This window comes from Ictalurus punctatus, chromosome 15 (genome assembly GCF_001660625.3).
Source record: "Ictalurus punctatus breed USDA103 chromosome 15, Coco_2.0, whole genome shotgun sequence".
NCBI lineage: Eukaryota > Metazoa > Chordata > Actinopteri > Siluriformes > Ictaluridae > Ictalurus > Ictalurus punctatus.
This window is the reverse complement of record NC_030430.2, coordinates 11,426,367-11,447,634: the sequence shown is the minus strand read 5'-3', so window position 1 is coordinate 11,447,634 and position 21,268 is coordinate 11,426,367. Positions and strand designations below refer to the sequence as shown.

The 21,268-nt window shown below is 39.0% G+C and overlaps 1 protein-coding gene across 7 annotated transcripts in view; it reads left to right on the top strand.

The window, feature by feature from the left end:
* Nucleotides 1-21,268, top strand: part of si:dkey-178k16.1 (band 4.1-like protein 1) — a 70,938-nt gene that overhangs the window by 42,424 nt on the left and 7,246 nt on the right. Inside the window, exons 7-21 of one of the 7 annotated variants that reach the window (XR_006983735.2) lie at nt 523-741; nt 3,362-3,449; nt 5,153-5,317; nt 6,627-6,724; nt 7,036-7,211; nt 9,180-9,367; nt 10,022-10,060; nt 10,930-10,965; nt 12,519-12,671; nt 13,018-14,217; nt 15,316-15,366; nt 16,152-16,541; nt 16,649-16,754; nt 16,920-17,165; nt 19,168-19,227. Coding sequence is in view for 6 of the 7 variants with exons in the window: in XM_047160316.2 (XP_047016272.1) it covers nt 523-741; nt 3,362-3,449; nt 5,153-5,317; nt 6,627-6,724; nt 7,036-7,211; nt 9,180-9,367; nt 10,022-10,060; nt 10,930-10,965; nt 12,519-12,671; nt 13,018-14,217; nt 15,316-15,366; nt 16,152-16,541; nt 16,920-17,165; nt 19,168-19,227 (3,109 nt within the window). In the remaining variant the exon portion in view is untranslated. Of the gene's footprint in view, nt 1-522; nt 742-3,361; nt 3,450-5,152; nt 5,318-6,626; nt 6,725-7,035; nt 7,212-9,179; nt 9,368-10,021; nt 10,061-10,929; nt 10,966-12,518; nt 12,672-13,017; nt 14,218-15,315; nt 15,367-16,151; nt 16,542-16,648; nt 16,755-16,919; nt 17,166-19,167; nt 19,228-21,268 lie in introns of those variants that run through there. The other 6 variants (XM_047160317.2, XM_047160316.2, XM_047160318.2 and 3 more) reach the window with 6 other exon arrangements.

Genomic DNA, 21,268 nt, shown 5'->3' with positions numbered 1-21,268 from the left:
ACATTCTCTTAATAATAATCTGCACAACCCATAGAGTTAAAATGTATAGAGAGCATGCTGGTCACATGAATGTGTTCTTTCGTGGAGACCCTGTGAGATATGTACTTGTGAAGTCCGATAGTCCAGTAGCTCCGGGTTGTAATGACCAACATGCATTATACGTTATATAGGTACATTACCAATTTATAATGGTGTTCAACAACCGCAAAGGCCATGGATAATGGGCATTTTAGATGACTTTAGAGCTCTATTTCTGCTACTGAGTCCCCAGGTCAGACACTTTATTCAGTCAAATGTTTTGGGAGAATTTATAAATGTATTATTTTCAATTCAAATTGTATTCACAATATTCTGAGATTATAATCAAATATCCATATCACCACATTCCTGACATTGTGTTCTTTAAACTCTCAAATATGATTTGTGTCATTAGTGCATCAGTAACCCAGTAAACATAAGGCAAAAGCCTGGGCCCTGGTTGCTTTTTGAATGGTTGTGGTGCCTTTGTATCTGTGTGTTTAGGTATTACCTGTGTCTTCAGTTAAGAGAGGACATGCTGTCGGGGCGCTTGCCATGTTCATTTGTCACACACGCTTTGCTAGGCTCATACGCCGTGCAGGCTGAACTAGGAGATTTTGACCCAGATGAGCACGGACTTGACTACATCAGTGACTTCCGCTTCGCTCCCAACCAGACACGTGAGCTGGAAGAGAGGGTTGTGGAACTCCACCGCACCTACAGGCAAGGGAGCACACCAGAACACTCTCATTCACACCCACATGCCCTGTTCAGAATAGACAAAACATTTAACCTTTTTGTGTCAGCAAATATGTACTTTTTTAGATTTTCATTTGATAAAATACAATATTATTACAATAGTAAAATGTACTTTTAAACAGAAAACATATTTTCACTCACTGCAGCTAGGGGTGTGTGTGTGTGTGTGTGTGTGTGTGTGTGTGTGTGTGTGTGTGTCTGGGTAGGTGTGCACATGTGGGTCGGTGTCCCTTTATGGTTGTATCCCAGGCCTTGCATGTAGTGTTCCACATCAGAATGTCCACACCAGTTTCGGACAATTTACAGTTACATTTATATAGCGCTTTTCTAGACACTCAAAGCGCTTTACAAAGCATGGGGGGGGATCTCCTCAACCACCACTAATGTGTGTTACAGGCCTCAAGCATGAGTAACCTGTGAACAGATATTGTGTCCTGTTTTGTACAGGAAAATCAGACACAGGAGATGTTACTTGTGATCGTTCAGCAGGCTGTTCTCTGCCTTTATTAAAGAGAATATATCTTTATTTCTTCTTCATTTAAACCACTTCGACAATAATATTCCTTGTAACAAATTATACATTTAGCATCACATTCAACATGGAGGTTAATGTATCAAACTGCTGGAATAACATATTTTACAAATTATATAAATTGTACAAATTTGTTAAGTTCAACAGAAATACTTCACCTATCCCAGTCTTAACTGGTACTAAGACTCATAATTACTGCTATTACCAGCTCCAAAATCATATACATCCACTAGCTTTAATACTGTTAAGCCTACTTGTTTCACACTTTTACTACATTTTCAAATACAAAATATAAAACCAATACTGAGGCCTACATTATACAAAATACGTGTCTCTTTAACCTTACCAACACATTACAGCTATATATACACAACTATTGAAATAACCGTACTTTATAAACTTTAGCTTTAACAAATACAGAAAAAGGTGCACATGTCCAGGAGCAATGACCATAAACAAAATAAATGTCAACGTCGGAAGGCCGCCGTGTCGCTTACATTTTTTACGCGGTACACTTCAATTCAAGGTCTCTCAACTGAATAAACCACTGTTTTACACATAAAACGTTGTCAGAACAACATAATTAAAGTCCTTAGAAATGTGTTGCGTCAAAATATCACACACTACTAACCTGTTTTGTACAGAAAAATAAGACACAAGAGATGTTCGCTCAGCAGGCTGTTCTCTGTCTGAGGAGTAGAAGCATCACGCAACCCTACTAGCGCTCACATAAGTGAACACTCCCCCTTGTGGCATAATCAAGCAATTGCACCCTCAAAAATACTACTCAAATCATGTGCAAAAATACAAATTCAAATAGTTCCTTTTATACAGGCCAATACACAAAGCAATTTAACAATTGTGACAATACATTTGTAGGTGTCACATGTAGCATCCACCTGGATGATGTGACAGCAGCCATAGTGCGCCAGAACAACCACCACACACCAGCTATTAGTGGAGAGGATACAGTGATGTAGCTAATTCAGAGATGGGGATTATTAGGGGGCCGATGGGGGAATTTTGCCAGGACACCGGGGTTATACCCCTACACTTTTTCCATAAATGTTGTGGGATTTTTTATGAGCACAGAGAGTCAGGACCTCGGTTTAACGTCTCATCAGAAGGACAATGCTGTTTTTACAGCATAGTGTCCCCATCGTTATACTGGGGCATTAGGCCCCACACACACCACAGGGTGAGCACCTCCTTCTGGCCTCACTAATACCATTTCCAGCAGCAACCTTAGTTTTCCCCAGGAGGTCTCCTATCCAGGTAATGGCCATGCTTAGCTTCAGCAGGAAACCAGGTGAGAACTGCAGGAACATATGGCCCTGGCAAGATAACCAATCTTTAAACAATCTATAAACAATATAAACAATCTTTATGAAAATGGACACCCACATGGTTTGTGATACTCCTGAGGGCAGGTGTGTGTGCAGAGTTGAAAGTGCATTTAATAGATGGAGGTCATTACACAGGACCAAAAAAATGAACATTTTATTTTCATAGTTACAAAAAACAGGCATGCTTTAACACCTAGTTATTATTTTATTTGATCTTATTACTAGTGAGTAAAAGTGACTTGAACATAATCTCTAGTAGAATCTATTTTATTATTTCATTTAATTAGTTTTCAACAACAAAAATTATGTATTTTCACCCAAGCAGAGCACTGGGATTGCCTGAAACAGTAATATAATGAAAAACTTCAATATAGCATATTCTTATAAATAAATTAAAGTTTATTTATAAGAATATGCTATATTGAAGTTCGGTACTCACCAAATATATCCTTTCAAAATGTAGCTAGCAGTATTTTACATCCCAAACACATGCCCATTTACACTGACTTTCAGCTGAAGCTGTTTAAATAAGTACCATTCGAAAAATGTTTTTCAGTGTCAGATATTACTTATTTATTTATTTTTTGCTCATTGACATGTTCTTGTGGAATGCGTAGCATTACGGTGATTAGAATGATGATGTTGATAATTGTGATACTATTTTTATGTTATTGCTGATAATGATAATTATTGTGCTCTGCTGTAGGGGCATGAGTCCTGCGGAAGCTGAGATGAACTTTCTGGAGAATGCTAAAAAGCTCTCAATGTACGGAGTTGATCTTCATCATGCTAAGGTGCACATTAGCAGCTACTTTTAATATATACAGTGGTGCTTAAAAGTTTGTGAACCCTTTAGAATTTTCTGTTTCTGCATAGATATGACCTAAAACATCAGATTTTCACAAGTCATAAAAGCAGACAAAGAGAACAAATGAGACAAAATATTATACTTGGTGATTTATTTATGGAGGAAAAGGATCCAATATTACATATCCGTGAGGGGCAAAAGTATGTGAACCTCTATGATTAACAGTTACTTTGAAGGTGAAATTAGAGTCCGGTGACTTCAATCAATGCAATGATAATCAGGTGTGAGTGAGCACCCTGTTTTATTTAAAGAACAGGGATCGATCAAAGTCTGATCTTCACAACACATGTTTGTGGAAGTGTATCATGGCATGAATAAAGGGGATTGATGAGGACTTCAGAAAAAGAGTTGCTGGAAAAGTTTACCAAACCATCTCTAAAGCGTTTGGACTCCACCAATCCAGAGTCAGACAGATTGTGTACAAATGGAAGAAATCCAGGGCCACTATTACCCCAGGTGTGGTCGAACCAACAAAGATCAACAAAGATCACTCCAAGAGCAAAACATCACAAAGGAACACAGGGCACAAAGTTACAAAGGAGCACAGGGCAACTTTTAAGCAGCTAAAGGCCTCTCTCACCTTGGCTAATGTTAATGTTTATGAGTCCAACATCAGGAGAACACTGAACTACAATGATATACAGTTGCGGTTGGAAGTTTGCATACATATATCATTGATTGAACAATGAATTCTTAAGTATACCAGCAAATTCTAAAGAAGGAAAAAGTCGAACTGAATCTCAAGAGAAAGTGGGTCCTGCCATCAAGACGACGACCCTAAGTACAGAGGTCATTCTTTCAAAGAATGGTTTAAGAAGAATAAAGTTAATGTTTTGGAATGGCCAAGTCAAAGTCCTGACTTTAATCCAATAGAAATGTTCTGGGAGGACCTGAAGCAAGCAGTTCATGTGAGGAAACTGACCAACATCCCAGAGTTAAAGCTGTTCTGTACTGAGGAATGGGCTAAAATTCCTCCAAGCCAATATGCAGGACTGATCAACAGCTACTGGAAACATTTAGTTGCAATTATTGCTGCACAAGCGGGTCACAGTAGATACCGAAAGCAAAGGTTCACTCACTTTTGCCATTTACAAATATGTAATATTGGATCACAGACGTATGAATATATAGACATTGGGCTGCATATATCAATGTACATTACTAAATCACATCACATCACAGCCGGTTTAACCGCTGCAAAATAACATGGCCAAAATCAATTTATTGATTAACACAAAACTGAATGCGCTAAATCTTCCAGTAATGCAGCTCAGCCATTGCAGCACATTGTCTACCACAGACACACACTAACACGTTCGACTTTTATAGGGTGCCATTTCTTTTATCTTAATTAAGTGGCTAGTCTTATCCATAATTAATAGATTTTTTTGGCTTGCCATCAAGTCAGTAATATGAAATGTGCAATTGAAGCACTAAATAAGTGATTTAAACTTGAAATTGCAATTTGTTTGTAAAATCTATCTATCTATCTATCTATCTATCTTTGTTTTTGTTAAATTATTATTGTGAAAAAATTAGCAAATTTTGTTTCATCTTCTGTTTGTGTGTGTGTGTGTGTGTGTGTGTGTGCGTGTGTGTGTGCGTTGCCGTGTGTGTGGTATTTTACAGGACTCGGAGGGCATTGACATAATGTTAGGTGTGTGTTCAAGTGGCCTGTTAATCTACAGAGACCGTTTGCGGATTAACCGTTTTGCCTGGCCCAAAATTCTCAAAATATCTTATAAGAGAAGCAACTTTTACATCAAAATCCGCCCTGGAGAGGTAGAGAAAAAGGTCTTTTGATTTTTCTTTCAATGTTTACTTTTTAGAGACTGTTTATAAATGCATATGTACAGGATTTATAATTTGTCATTAAATCATTAATCTTGAAAGAAATAATTGTATGTAGTGACAGGTTAGGACATGTGGAAAATGTGACTTTAACAATTTTTTCAGAAAAAGGGTAGACCATTCGATATATAGATAGAGAAAGATTACAATAAGACAGTGTTCATACTGTGCTAGGGTTTAAGTTAAGCAAGACAACCTGTTTTGATCCTCTTTGATTATAGAAGGTGCACTGGTCAAGTAAGCAGTAAAAGAAGATGAATTGCATGTGGGCATTTCAACCTCTACACCTAGAAGCTAAGAGAGATGTACGATGCCTTAATAAACAGTCTGCTGTGGTTGTTGTGACAATCTTAAGAATAGTCAAACTAATTTTAGGCTCCTATGACTGTGAAAAGTCTTGTTATTTAAGGCTGATAGTAATCAATTGTCTTTTATCCTGTGATGTAAAGTTTATATCTACTCACAAGGTATTCATGTAGATTGTAAACACTGAACATCTGCATTTTTTATGACTTAATACCATAGCTTAGACAGCATGCATAGCATCATCTGTGGGGTCTCCCATATCAGTCAACATGAGTTTTGATTAGGACTAATCTTGTGTGAGACAGTCCTAAGTTGCAAACTTCTTCCCTTTCTTAACACCTGGTTCAAAGTTTATACTGTACAGTGTATTCTTGTGATTTCTGATGTATCTGAGCATATAACAAGAAATCATTAATGTATGTTCCCATGATATCTACAGATAAAGTGAGTGTGCGTGCGTGCGTGTGTGTGTGTGTGTGTGTGTGTGAGAGAGAGAGAGCGAGAGAGAGAGAGAGAGAGAGAGAGAGAGAGAGAGAGAGAGAGAGAGAGAGAGAGAACCAGGTAGAATAGAAAAGGTTCTGTAAAGTCTTCAGAAGTACTTCAGAAGTGACATAAGCAAATGCAGCTTATTTATTCTTTTCACTTCTTCCCATGGAACTTGAATAATATATCAGAGCCTTTGGGCTTCTTGTTATTGAGATGCATACTAAATTTATCATTTAAAATGATAGTACCTTATTATAAATTGTATTATAATTTAATATTATAGTACCTTATCTTCATATGTAAATATGCACTCTGTAGCATATGGGATGATTTACAAATTCATTGTGTGCATGCTGTAGTCTTATTGTCACTGATTCCACCTCCTCATTTGTAGTAACACACTGCCCCTTCCCCCTCCTCACCCCCTCCCACACATACACAAACTCCCCTGCACCCCCAGTATGAACAGTTTGAGAGCACCATTGGCTTTAAGCTGCCCAACCATCGAGCTTCCAAACGCTTGTGGAAGGTCTGCATTGAACACCACACCTTTTTCAGGTAGGCTCCCCCTGCTTCATCTCACAAATCACTTTTAGTGTAAATTATTCTTCAATACATCATCCATGACCTGGCAGACAGACTTGTTACTGTAGGCTATTTTGCATCTCACCCTAAGAAGAGTCAGTTAAAACATTTCAGAGAGATGAATGAGTTAGAAATATATCCCCCTGTAAGACCCTTCTAACTGAAGTTGAAGTGTCAATTTGTTTGTGTATTTTCTCTATTTAGAGGTTTGTATGAAGGCTTAGACAGTGTAATATTTAGACAGTGTAAAGTAATCTATCTTGACTGCTTGACCGTTCCCATAGGTTGGTCTCTCCTGAACCCCCACCCAAAGGTTTTTTGGTGATTGGCTCAAAGTTCCGCTACAGTGGGCGTACCCAGGCCCAGACTCGGCAGGCGAGTGCATTAATTGACAGGCCGGCCCCTCAGTTTGAGCGATCGGCTAGCCGGAGGTACTTACTCTCACGCAGTCTAGAAGGAGGTATGTCTTAATGATTTCTATCATGAGAGTACAATTTTCAACCATGAACACATTGATATAATCCTACTCTTTCACATATTCTTATATGCTTGAGCAAGCATTACTCATTACAAGATGCACCCTAAAGAGGAACCAGTGTAAAGTTTGCTTTAATATTTCATCATTGTTGATATGAAACATAGAAAATGTAGTCTGTGTATCACCAAACAAACAAGCTATATATATATATATACACACACACACATATATGTGTATGTATATATAGTAGGGAATTTAGTCAGCGGTGGGCAGAACACAGACACACAGCAGGCTGCTTCGGGTGAACACGTGAGGAATTTTATTTACAAAAGTCCGTGAGAGTGTCTGTGTGTACAAGGGTGACCGTGTGATGAAGTGCTCAGTCGTCGTGGGGCTTCAAGCGTGGTGCTGGAGTTTTCCCGAATGGTGGGGATCCCTTTTTTTCCGTCAGGGGGGCTGAGTTTCCGCTCGTATCGGTCTCGTCTGGAAAAACCACAATACAGATTAGCGCACGTGCCCGGAGAGTCTTCTCTCCCGTGTCAGCGGAGTATCGGACCTTTTATACTCTCCCGTCGCCTGCTGGATGGTAGAATTTTCCCGTGCCGCCCACCATTCAGCAGCCGTGTGTGTGTCGGCGGCCCCGCCCCGCCGCCACGCGTTCTCCGGCTGTCCAAAACATTGGTGGTGCTGAAGCGGAGCTGTCGCTTATATACACGCACACACACACAACTCTGGAAAAAAAAATAAGAGACCGCTGCAATTTTTTCTTAAATGAGCATCTCTGATCACCTGAACCAAATCTTATTTAACGATGAAAAGTATAAAGACCACTGCTGTGGTCATCACTATCCACTTGTAATAGGACCAGCTGGATGGCAAAGACAGAGCTAGTAGTACCTCAAAAGTAATTGGAATAAAAAAAATAACTATTAACCATGCCAACAGAGTTGAAAAGGAAAGTTTTGAGTGAGGAAAAGAAGGGTTCACTTCTGGCTTTACTGGCAACGGAATACAGTGAGTGTTGGGTTGCTTCCATCCTTAAAACTTCAAAGACGACAGTTCATAAGAACAAGGTCAAGCAGCAGACATTGGAGACAACAAAGCTATAGCCCGGGCTGACTGCCAACTCATTCGAATGTCACTCAACAACCGCAGGATTACCTAAAGTGACTTACAAAAAGAATGGCAAGTGGCAGCTGAGGTGAAGTGCATGGCGGGTACAGTTCAAAACAGGCTCCTAGGGGCAGAGCTGAATGCAAAGCTCGAAAAAAGCCCATCATCAATGAAAAGCAAAGAAGAGCCAGGCTGAGGTTTGCAAAAGACCATAAGGATTGGACCATAGAGGACTGAAGTAAGGTCATCTCCTCTGATGAGTCCAATTTTCAGCTTTGCCGAACACCTGGTTGGGAAAAGGTTAATGGGGGGTGAATAACTAGGAAATAAGTTTATCTTACTTTAACCATGTAATTATAGAAAGAAGCTAGATTAGTTGTCAGTACACTAAGAATGCTGTACTTTGCTCATATTTGCTTATATATATATATATATATATATATATATATATATATATATATATATATATAATTTTTAAAAAATAAAAATATATATAATAATCTTTTTTTTTTTTTTTTTTTTTTTTTTTTGCAGTGAATGATTTCTCAAATCACTAATCACGTAACAAGAAACATCTCTTAATGCCCTTATACTTATTTCCTGGTTAGATTTGAAAATTTTGGAGTATTTAAAATGAGGTCATTTAAACAGAAATGCTGAACATTTGCAAAACTGGAATTTGTTCTATTGTGTTCTTTTAGATCATAATTTTAGATCATGGTGTGTTAAGTTTGAAGCTACTTATTAAACCGATAGTCCACAAAATTACAAATTAATGGTGGCACAAAGATGGCATGCATGAGTTTTATGAAATTTTTGGTTGTTTGTTGCTGTCAGCATCTGCTCTGGGCGATACAATGGACAGACTCTCCCAACACACCTCTAGTGACCCTGCACATAGCTTCTCCAGAGACGATCTGGACCGGGACTACATGGAGCCTAGTCAGGAGCAGGATCTGGACCAGCAGCAGAAGCAAACTGTAGATAAGAGACCAGAGACAGATGCTACTCCATCAAAGGCCATGGTACAGTAGTGTTTTTGATAAACAGATCTATGTCTTATTAAATAAAAAAATAATTGCCAGAAGAATATAATGAATAAGATGCAATACATGCAAAATTGTCTACAACACTTCTTACTTTCTTAGATGATCAACTAAACAACAAGAAATAGTTCTATAACAGTAGTATATATGAAATATTGCTAATGAATTTCTGATGGGTCTGCAGTAGCAGTAGTTTAAGGCCTTTATTGTGTGCATTTTAAGTAGATGTGAATATTACTTTTAACCCTAGAAGACATATTTACACTTAACACCAGGAGTCCAACCCACATAATGATAACTACAGACTATGACTCTGGCCTTGCCTTATCTTCTAATTACAATGTAATCCATCTCCTCTTAAGCCTTTTCCTTATGTCATAATCCATTTCCTCTCTAGCTCCCTTTCTTCACCCTACTCGTTTACACTTTTCTTGCTCTTATATTGCTTCCTCTCTCTCCCGCTGCTCTGAATATGTGTCTAGAGTAAATCCAGCTATTTTTATTTTTCTCTATTTCTAAATATAACTTCCCTGTCTCTTGTCAAATCTGACAGTATACTTTCCTCTCCTTTCCCTCCTAAGATTCTCCCCTGCTTTCTACTAATAGCTTTTTCCTCTTTTCTTTTGCTGGCAGGGGGAGGAGCCAGGCTCTCCTCTAGACTCTAAGGCTGAGGTATTTTATGGTGTCTACCATTTGTCTGTCTAAGTATTTTTGTGTTAACATAGCTCATGCAAAAAAAAGTCCATTAAGAAGAGCTGTTAGATTTTTAGCAATACCACAACGCAGGATGTTCATACATATGTCTTGTCATGCCTCTCCTAGCAGTCCATATGTTTGTCATGGAATCAGTGTTTATAATGTGTCGTATGTTTGGTAATGTTTGCAACATTAGAATGGGTTCACCCTTAAAATATTAAGTCCTATTAATTTTTAATCCTACTTAATATATCAAGGCTCCTACAACTGCATCATTTTGATGCATTTTACTTGGTGTGTGCTATATGGTTTAATGGAAGAGAAGGTCTAAATCAGATGGTACAGATGATGGTTAACACACATTAATGAATTACATAATACAATTTTGACTTAGACTGATCAAAGTTTGTCATACATATTGTTTACTACTTTGGTTCTATTTTGCATATTTAAGGGTGACATTTTCAGCACCTATCCTTGCTTTTAGGAATGTCAGTTTAAATACGCTAGTCTGCACCTCAAAAGAGAGCCCTAGTCATGTGTGTCATTGGTCTGGGTACTTTGTTTAGAACTTTGTGATCAATCGTCTTTCAAAAAAGTACATTTAGTTCAGTGTATCTATGAACAATGACACAACCCTGTACACTTTCTTCAGTTCCATTGCTGAATTTAGTGTATTTGTATAAGATTTGTTCTTTGTTTGGCTGCCTGCCTTCCCTGTAAATTCAACCATGCTCTGCCTACTTGTCTTCACTCCTAAAACTGTTTCCCCTCCGCCTCTACCTCGCTGTGCCTCGCCTTGCCTCTCCTTGCACCATATCTCACCCACTCATCCCTTTGCCCAGTCGGACCAGGACTTGGCCCCTCGCCCTAAACAGGAGGTACTACTTCTGGTACATCCATTGCCTGAGTTGTTGTCTGTCTGAAAGGATTCTTTTGAAAAGACAGATTTTCTGTCAGTGCAGGTTCTGGGCCAAAATGGAGAGCCATTAACTACCAAAGCATGTGGCATATGTTCATATGTTGTGTGTGTGTGTTTGTGTTTGTGTGTGTGTGTGTGTGTGTGTGTGTGTGTCTGTGTTTAATGGTGTTAATTTGAAGACTTAATTGTGTGATTTGTGAGTAGCTACACAGATTTTTAAATGTTGTTTATTTATTTATTTTACTTGAGAGAAAACATTATATTTATGGAATAGGTAGCACTCATGACAGATAAAAAAAAAGAAACGTCCTCTCACACTCAACTGCTTTTATTTCCAGCAAATTTCTTAACATTAACTTAGCAAATATTTGTATTAAAATAAAAACATTAATAAAAACATTCAAAAACTGAGACATAAACTGAACAAGTTTCACAGATATTTGACGAACAAAAATGGAATAATGAGTCCCTGAATAAAGGGGGGGTGGGGGGGTCATTATCAAAAGTAACAGTCAGTATCTGGTGTGTCCACCAGCTGCAGTGCATCTTATCTTCATAGACTGCACCAGATTTGTCAGTTCTTGCTGTGAGATGTTACACCACTCTTCCACCAAGGCATTTGCATGTTCTCGATCACGTCTGGGGGGACACATGGTTACACGTGGTTTGCCACTGCAAGGACAATCAGCTGTCCTTCCTGTCTCCCTGTAGCACTGTCTCAGTGCAGATTACAGACATTAGATCAGATTACTTACATTACAGACATTGCAGTTTATTCCTCTGGCCACATCTGCAGTACTCATGCCTCCCTGCAGCAGGCCTATGGCATGTTCACGCAGGTGAGTAGGCACCTTAGGCATCTTTCTTCTGGTGTTTTCAGAGTCAGTAGAAAGGTCTCTTTAGTGTCCTAAGTTATTGTAACTGTGACCTTAATTGCCTACCGACTGTAAACTGTTCATGTTTTAAGGACTGTTCCACAGGTGCATGTGCAATAATTGTTTATGTTTCATTGAACAAGCTTGAAATACATTGTTTAAACCCTTTCCAATAAAGATCTGTAAAGCTTATTTGGATTTTACAAAATTATCTTTAAAATACAGTCTCCTAAAAAAGGGACGTTTCTTTTTTTCTTTTTTTTTTTTTGCTGAGTATATATATATATAGAGGTTCCTTTGGCATGAATACAAAACAAAAAAGTGCAGTATCAGATTTTTATTTATTTCCCATTCTGTAGTGCATATCTGTTTTAACATATATTTCACATGATGCAATGAAGAAGTTTGCATTCTTGAATGGTTTGGGTAGTGGTAGCTCAGTTGTTAAAACATTGAACTAATGATCAGAAGGTTGTGAGTTCAAAACCCAGCACTGCTAAGCTGCCACTACTGGGCCCTTGAGCAAGGCCCTTAACCCTCAACTGCTCAGTTGCATAAAATGCAATATATATAAGTCATTCAGGATAAGGGCGTCTGCCAAATGCCATGAATGTAAATGTGAATGTTTGGTTTGTAGCAGTTTCTGGATAAACCTGAAGATGTACTGCAAAAACATCAGGCAAGTATCAACGAACTGAAGAGAGCTCTGAGGGAGCCCAACAGCAAGCTAGTCCACAGAGAGAAACGTCTGTCTGTGACCTCTTCTGGCAGTACTCCAGAGAAAAAAACTGTGAGTTTAAGAGGCTTGTAAAAGCCTGCACAGTAGGTGCAGCAAGTTAGATATGTTTTATGTAGATTTAATCTAACCACTGGCTAAGTGCAAATTATGAATGTTTTAAATAGTAATCAAAGCTTTCTAGAGTGAATTTACCAAACACAACATGAATTCTGTGTCTTATGGCTTATACTGTTTAGAGGGTCAATGTGATTGTTTGAAACACAACTGGTGCTTTTAAGCACATTCTATTTAATAGTGGACATATGGGACTATTTTTACAGCAAATCTTATTTTTAGTGATAGTGTATAAGCGACACACGCAAGCTATTGAAACTGTTCACTCTATATTGATATATAGGCCTCTGAGGAGCCCATATTTATTGAGGAGCAAGACGGTTGTCAAACAGACCTGACCCTCAGTTCAAAAGAGGAAAAGAACAAGAACGCTGCTAGAATAGAGACACCACTCACTCAGCATGAAAGAGATCAAGTGAATAGTGTGAAAATCTGTATGGCTCCTGGTGGCCCAATGGGAAGCCATACCATCAAATCAAATAAGAACTCCATCCCATCCCCAGAGAAGCCTCAAAGAACCAAGATGTATACATTAAAGACTGAATATATCAGCGAAACACATTCTGCTGCCAAGAACATAAATGACAATGGACTTCCACATGAGAAATGTTTGAAGAACAATATTCATGCAAATGGCTATGATGAATATCCAACAGAGACTCATTGGATTGAAAGGAGATATGTTGGAACAACTCATGTAAAAGATAGTGTAAACCTAGATTTTTCAAACTCTGAGGGGAGAAAGCAGGGTGAAGTTTCTCCCAATGTAGTTATAGACAAACATATGAGAGATCAGTATAATGGAAGCAGATGGGAGAGACAATCTGTGGAAAGTACGGACAACAAGATTAAAACCATTAGTAAAACCAAAACAACGGAAAATAAGGTAGTTCTAATGAGTGATTCAGTTAAAAGTAATGCTTCTGTACCAGAACAAAAACGAGCTGTTCCCTTGAAACCTGAGAGGTCCAAAAAACTAAAAGGAAAACATGGAGTCAAAGATCAAAGTGAAAGAGACACAATTTACTCTAATTTATTTGATGACACAAAAGGAACAAAGTCAGAGGAATCATCTGGAATTGAAAAAATACCAGCTTTTTTCACACAGACAAGTATGCCTTCAGTCATGGATAGCACCCCGGCAGTTCCTAAAAGAGACTACACAGCTAATGGATATGTTAGGGAAACCAGAAAATGCAACCATCCTCCACAAACATACAGGAAACAATTTCAGGATTCAGAAGACAATACTGATCAGAGACTTAGTGCAGATGATGACCAGGTGTGCTTTGAAGACACTTCCCCACTCACTGATTTCTCATCAAACTTAATATTTTCTGGCTTTGAGCAAATGACTCCTTTGAATTCTCATGTAAAGTCCCAGAAGTCAAGAGAGATGCGACACAAACAATCTTCTCCTACTGACTCCAGCTACAGCCTTCTCAAGAGCTCCAGCTTAGAATCAGCTAAAAAGAAACCATCGGTAACAACTGCTTGGCATCTGCTTGTCTCTCACAGGAACTATAGGCATCGCATGAATCTGCACATCCTTATGTTATAGTTTTAACCTTTAAGTGCATACATCTATACAGCATAATCACCTGTATCTGAGGAGAGACGGGTGAAATGCCCACTTCTAACTTTAACCATTGGCTGATAAAAAATGTTATGTCATGACTGATTGGATAAGGATCCACTTCTTTTCCCTTTCCCTTCTCTCCACAGCTCAACATCTGCTTGCACATATGAGACAGCCCATAGGATCCTTCATGTACTTTTCATTGCTTAAGCTTTTACGCTCGCTTTCCTTTAATCGACCACTGTACAAACGGTCTTTCCTTCCAGCAGCCTTTCTCTGGTGCTATTTGTATCTACTAAAAGGGGAATGGTTGTTGCTAGGAAACAAATGCAGCATATTATTATGCTAGAATGTCATTTTTGAAAATGTAGAGGCTTTCGCAAGGGAGACTTGAAAAAATGGCTAATTGCTTTTGAGCAGAGTGCAGAGTTAAGGCTTTCGATTGAGCTAGGCTTTGCTATTTGGATGGAATTGTATTCTTATTCTAAGGCTTATTATTTTTCTTTGTGATAGTTGAGCCATTGTTCACTAGAGCATGGGATGTTGATGTACTAACCTGAACTTCAGTTTCATCATAGGAATTTTTAGTTGTTTTTTTATATTACCTTTGTATTTTGTCTTTGCTGATAATTAAGAAAAATCTGGTTCCAAAGCTCCTGTGCAAGCAAATTTTTTTCAACTTTGGGTAAATGGGTGTCTTATTACATTACAAATATTTAGTCAAGCAAGCACTTAAATGGAACAGATTTTTTCAGACAGTGAACTATTAATAAAGCTTTAGTTTGTAATGTATTTTGGTGCTGGATGTTCAAGAACTGTGTAGACATTATTTGTGCTACTACTTATGTAGTTTTAGAGATTTACATCTCCATATCTTTGTGTGCAGCTGGGACATGCTTACACTTAGTAATTGGTTTAGGGCCCATTATGCCGTCTAGCCCGTTTGCCCGAAACCTCATTGCTCTAACATGGACTCCTTTTCCTATTATTTAATCTCACCAGGAACCCCTTCCCACCCCAGCAATTCATGCGGAACCTCAGGAGGAAGTCCAGGTGCCTCATTTTTCCACTCATCTTACTTACTTGCAGCATCTCTGCTAACCCATAAATTTAAACTCTATGTCATAAGCTTTGTGGGTCCATTCTTGCTTTCATAAACAGCATGCATTCAGTTGCATGGCTTCCAAAAGTCCCTTCATAATCACAAAAAGTAATTTGTCCCATTGTGTCCGATGAAGCCATGGGACAAGTAACTTTTGTTTCACTGCATGTAATCATGTTCCTACATAATAACAGCAACTAAGCTTCACAGAATGAGCAATGATCCAAGTTTTTTAGTCTTTTGATATCTCTGAGAATACTAAATGTAATGATTTCTGCAAAGAAATAAAATTTTTAATTCAGCTAATGGAGTCAAGATTAATACCTGCATATACCTGACTCAGTTTCCCTCAGAGACATGTACCAGTTCTGAAAAGAAAGTTTTACTGAATCCATCTTTACAGCTTTAACCAATATTTACATTCCCACTAGATTTATATGCTTGGACTACTGAAATATAACATTCTAATTGTTTTAAAAAATATTTTGGTTTGTAAATGTACATGATATTGACATGGCAAATTCTCATGTCATTAATTTACTTCTACAGTGGACATTTTTGTCCAGATCGAGTTAAATGAGTACTATACATTTTTGTAAATACTTATGTTAATTCAGCTCTGGGGATTTTTACTGCACAACATTCACAACATTGACTTGGTGCACTTGTGCAACTGTTTATGCACCATATACTTTGTTTTCCTTCTCAAAAATCTACTCTTCCTCTGTTTCTTCAGAGAGAGCCATGGGAACGGCGTCTGGGATCAGTGTCTGAGGATGACCCTGACCCTGAGTATCTATATCTCAAGGAGACCCACCTGGGCATTGAACGCAAATGCTCCAGCATCACCGTTAGCTCCACTTCCAGTTTAGAGGCCGAGGTGGACTTCACTGTCCTCATGGACCTTCAAACAGGGATGGAGGAGTTCTCCAGAGGAATGACGGAGTTAGGAGAGAAGGACATCTCACATGAACTTTGTGTTTCAGACCGGCCAGCACATCCAGCTTTCATGCTAGGGTCCGAGCCCATCATCATTCCACAGGAAAAACCTGCAGAACTATTGAGGTCGATGGAAGAACTGAAGCCCATTGTAGAACAGAAGCCTGTGGAGCAGCGTAAACCTGAGGTAAATAGTCCTCCTTCCTTACTTGAGTAGGAACTACATCACTACCTGATGGAGAGATGCCTTAATGTCTTCGATCACTTCATTTTATTTTCTTTTGCATCCTACAGGGCATCAAACCAAAGCATGAATTTACTTGGGAATTTCAGTTCATGATTGATTCTCATTCTGTTCCATATGATGCTGTCTTCCATAGTCGAATATCAGTCTGTCCAGGTCTGGTTTCTTTAATTTCAAAATTCAGTTATGTTTATCATGGCTTCTTATTCTTTTCTTTTAAATCATGCCTCATTTTATGCTGCTAAGTTATTTTAGCTGGCACTGACCGTCTATCTGGGTCCTAGCAAGGACTTGACCTTTTGTTATTGTCTCCCTTCCAAGCCTTTTGTGCCAAAAAAAGCTCCACGGTCAGTGAAGGCTGCTCAGGCTTTAAAAAAGGAATCTGCAGAGCTCCTTCATATCCAGTCAGTAAGGCAAGATGGTTCAGACACAGCATCTCTACAGCTTCACAGCAGAGAGAGCAGTGACATCATTGCTTCTCAAGCTCTAAGAAAAACAGAAGTCAAGATCGAGACGCAGCCGAATGGGTCAGAGGTTACTACGACCATTATGGAGATAGCAGACCAGGTATACATGTTTACATCGTGTAAACAGGGTGATTATAAAAATGTTACAAAAACACTTATACAGCAACAGACAACTATAATGCTGTTCCATTTAAAAGATCAGTCCATTAAGTGAACATTCTAAGACATCATAGGGTCTTGCTGCAGCCAAGTGGAGTGAGTGGGAGTGAATTCTGGCACTGACAGAATCCTCAACCTCAGCTATTGAATGCGTCAATTTTTTTTTTAGTAAATATATATTTCCATTGAGGCTATTCACATAAAATTTTCACCAGACTTTGGATTTTGAAGAAATCCAAATATTAAAGTCCATAAATAAAGTTATGTAAGTGGAAAACAGTATTGAACATGCTAACTGAAATTTATATTCTTAGTGGAGAAGCCTTTGTTTGTTTGCTTCTTAGTAGAGAAGCCTTCCTGTATGAAGAAATTATCGGCCGCAGAATTCAGGTGTGATTTTGGCCCATTCTTCTAAACATATTGTCTTTAAATCTTGTTCAAATGTATTCAAGTCAAGTGATTGACGGCCATTCTAACACCTTGATTCTATTTTCTTTGAAACCAGTTGAGAGTTTCCTTTGCTGTATGTTTTGGATCGTTGTCCTGCTGGAAGATCCACCCACGTCTCATCTTCATCATTCTGGTGGATGGCAGCAGAGTCTTCTCAAGACTCTCCCAGTAAAGGGCTTCCATTCATCGTTCCTCCAATTATATGAAGTCTGCCTGTACAATGTGCTGAAAAACAGCCCCACACCATGATGCTTTCACCTCCAAACTTCTCTGTTGGTATAGTGTCTTTAGGGTTATGTGCAGTGCCATTTCTTTTCCGAACATGGTGTGTAGTATGACAGCCAAAAAGTTCAATTTTGCTCTCGTCTCACCAGACTACACTCTCCAAGTATTTCATAGGCTTGTCCAGATGAGTTGTAGCAAACTTTAAATGAGCTTCTACATGCTTTTTCTTTAGTAATGGAGTCTGCATGTGAGCAGTGAAGTGCATTGCCTATTGTTTTCTCTGTGACGATGGCACCTGCTGCCTCCAAGTGTTTCTGGAGCTCTTTCTTAGTGGTCGTTGGCTCTTGGGCTACTCTTCTGACTATTCTTCTGACTCCCTGCTCAGAAATCTTGCGAGGAGCTCCTGTGTGTGGCCGGTTGATGACGGAGTGATGTTGCCTCCATTTGTGGATAATGGCCCCAATGGTGCTTACTGGAAGATTCAGAAGTGTTGAAATACATCTGTATCTGATTCCATCAATATGTTTTGCAACAATAAGGTTCCAAAGGTCCCTTTGCTTTTACCCATCACGAGATGTTTCTTGTGTGACACCTTGGTAATGAAAAGCCTTTTTATAGACCATCAATTTACTAACCCAGCTAACATTAATTTGCAGAGATAGGATGTATAATTACTTTTTTACTACTTACGGATTTCAGCTGGTTCCTTGCCTTACCTTGCCTTGAAGAACTGCTTTTTCTTAGTGTCTTCAGTACTTTTTTCCTGTGTAATTCCATTTTATTACATAACTTTATTTATGGACTTTAATGTTGTGAATTCTTTATATTTGCGGATTTCTTGAGTTAATACTGAGGTCTGGTGAAAATTTAATATGAATAGCCTTATTGGAAATATATTTACTGGAAACAAATGTTGATGTGTTCAATACTTATTTCCCCCACTTTAACTCACTACAACACTGTAACACTGTAGTAGAAACACAGTAACATGATAACACAAGGAGGTTATCTTATTAAGTACAGAACAACAGTACTGTAAAGAAAATAAAAGTAAACTGTAAAGAAAAGTGTTGCCAGTTTTATCATCCTGTATTATTTCTATATTAACTGTACTTGGTATATAGAGTGGTGAATTTCCCATATTATAGTGAACAAATCTAAGTAATATAAGAATAATTGCCAGCCTTAAATTGTGGCATAATAAGCTTATTCTAATGATATTTATGAGCTTTTCAAAGATGTAATATTTAGATGTTTTGTTGTTATAGGATCATGGTATGAGTGGTTTGTGTGAAGCCCCATTCTCAGTGGCAGAGAGGATCTCTCCTGTAAGTATACCCAAGCATAAATTAGCATAAATGTATAGCAGTGTGCACATCTATTCAATTTGTGAAAAAATAGGATTGTTGTAAATACATAAATTTAGTGATTGCTTTCAGCAAAATACAATGGATATAACAAGTCTACACACCCCTGATAAAATGGCAGGTTTTGTGAGTAAAAGAACGACACTAAGATAAATCATGTCAGATCTTTTCTCACCTTTAATGTGTAATTGAAAAGTATACAGATAAAGTGAAAACCAATCAGAAACTTTTACAGAGAAAAAAAGAAATAAAAAAACTTATAATAAACTAATTTCAGATGTGTGCACATCCCTAAACTAATACTTTGTTGAAGCACCTTTTGATTTTATTACACTACTCAGATTTTTTTTTGTCTACTACTTTGACTACTTTGTTTTTTTGGGTAAGAGTCTGTCACATAAACCCTGATTGTAGAAGGAGCCCACCCTGCTGAGAAACATTCTTGTAAGAATTCCAAGACCGTAGCTATTGCGCAGTTCACTGGGTCTACAGTGGATCCCTGCAGATGGGAATTTCCCAAGGAGTGCCTTCTAGCAGGGATATTATCTCTGAGAACCATATTCGAGCTGGCCAATAAGGTGCTACTAGCAGCAGACATAGACTATCTTGGCGAACTCTCGCTAGAACTTGTGGGAGCAGAGCGATCGGGGGAAAAGTGTGCACATGTGCACCATGGTGTCCAGCACTAATCGTGCGGAAGGAGTGAGGGCGAACCACAGCGGGCCGTGTGTTATCTCCTCAGAGGCGAACACATGCAGTCCTGCTTGGCCAAACCTTGCCATATGGACTCCACCACTTGTGGATGGAGCCACCAGTTCCTGGGCCTCAGCCCCTGCCTCAACAGGATGTCTGCCCCCATATTCCTAGAATGTACATTGCACTCACTGACAAACTTTCCTTCTGCCCAGAGAAGAATTAGTTGCGCCTGCCTGAACAGGGGAGCGGGCATAATCCTCCCTGGTGGTCAGTGTATGAGACCACCGGTGTGTTGTCTGTAAACAAATGGTGACCTCTCAATTGAGGAAGAAGGAATTTCAGTGCTAGAAATATGGCCCACATTTCTAGGCACTTATGGAAGAAAGGGGAGTTTCTGCAGTGTGACGGATTTACTTTCACTGGGGAGAAAAAGGCTTATCCAGCCTTAATAATCACTTCAAGCAACTCTTTATATGCTGCCCTCAGTTTTTAGCACACCCTTCTGGCTCCTCGGAGTCAGAGAGGAATTATTACTATTATTTTTGTGTGTTTTTTCCCTTATGGCTTTCCATAGCGGAAGAGGAGTCGCGACGCGAGCTCCAAAATCCAGCGGAGAGCCGAACCCGGAAGACAGAGTAAGAGATAGAGCAGCACTCGTCTCCGGCTCCTCTTCCGGATCCATAAAAGATCCCCCGAGCCTGAGACGGCTAGCTGCCTCGGCAGCGGCCGGCCCAAATCCGCGATGCTCTGAAACCCAACTTGCGAGAAGAGCGCAAGTCGCGAGCCGAGCTAATGTAGGCATTACCATGCGCGGCCTCTCGAGGCTGCCATCGCATGTTATATCCCTAGACACTTCACCCAGAAAGTGTGCACTATTCCCCGTGATGAAACGGGAGCAAGCTGTAACACACTTCCTGAATTCTCTCTCATATTTTTCTCTCTCGCTCATTCCTTTTTTTCTTCTCTCTCTCTCTTTTTTTTTTAATGGGATAGAAAAGTTCTGAGATTTTGAGAAAAGATAGCGAGGAAATGAAGCGTCTTTATATCACGTGACACGCTTAATTGCCACGTCACCTGACCATGGCAGGCCTATAAATAGGCATGATTTTACACAAGCTTTAGATGCCAGTCACGCGCGAGAGGCGCTCCCCATAGTGTTATGCTAAACGCAACGTCGAAGTTCCCTTTGAAAGGGAACATTCTATATCCATCAAATTGTACGGGCATATCTTGTGCATAACCCACTTCAGGTCACACATAGGTTTACATCATTGAAAAAAATACATTTAATTGAGATTCAATTTTG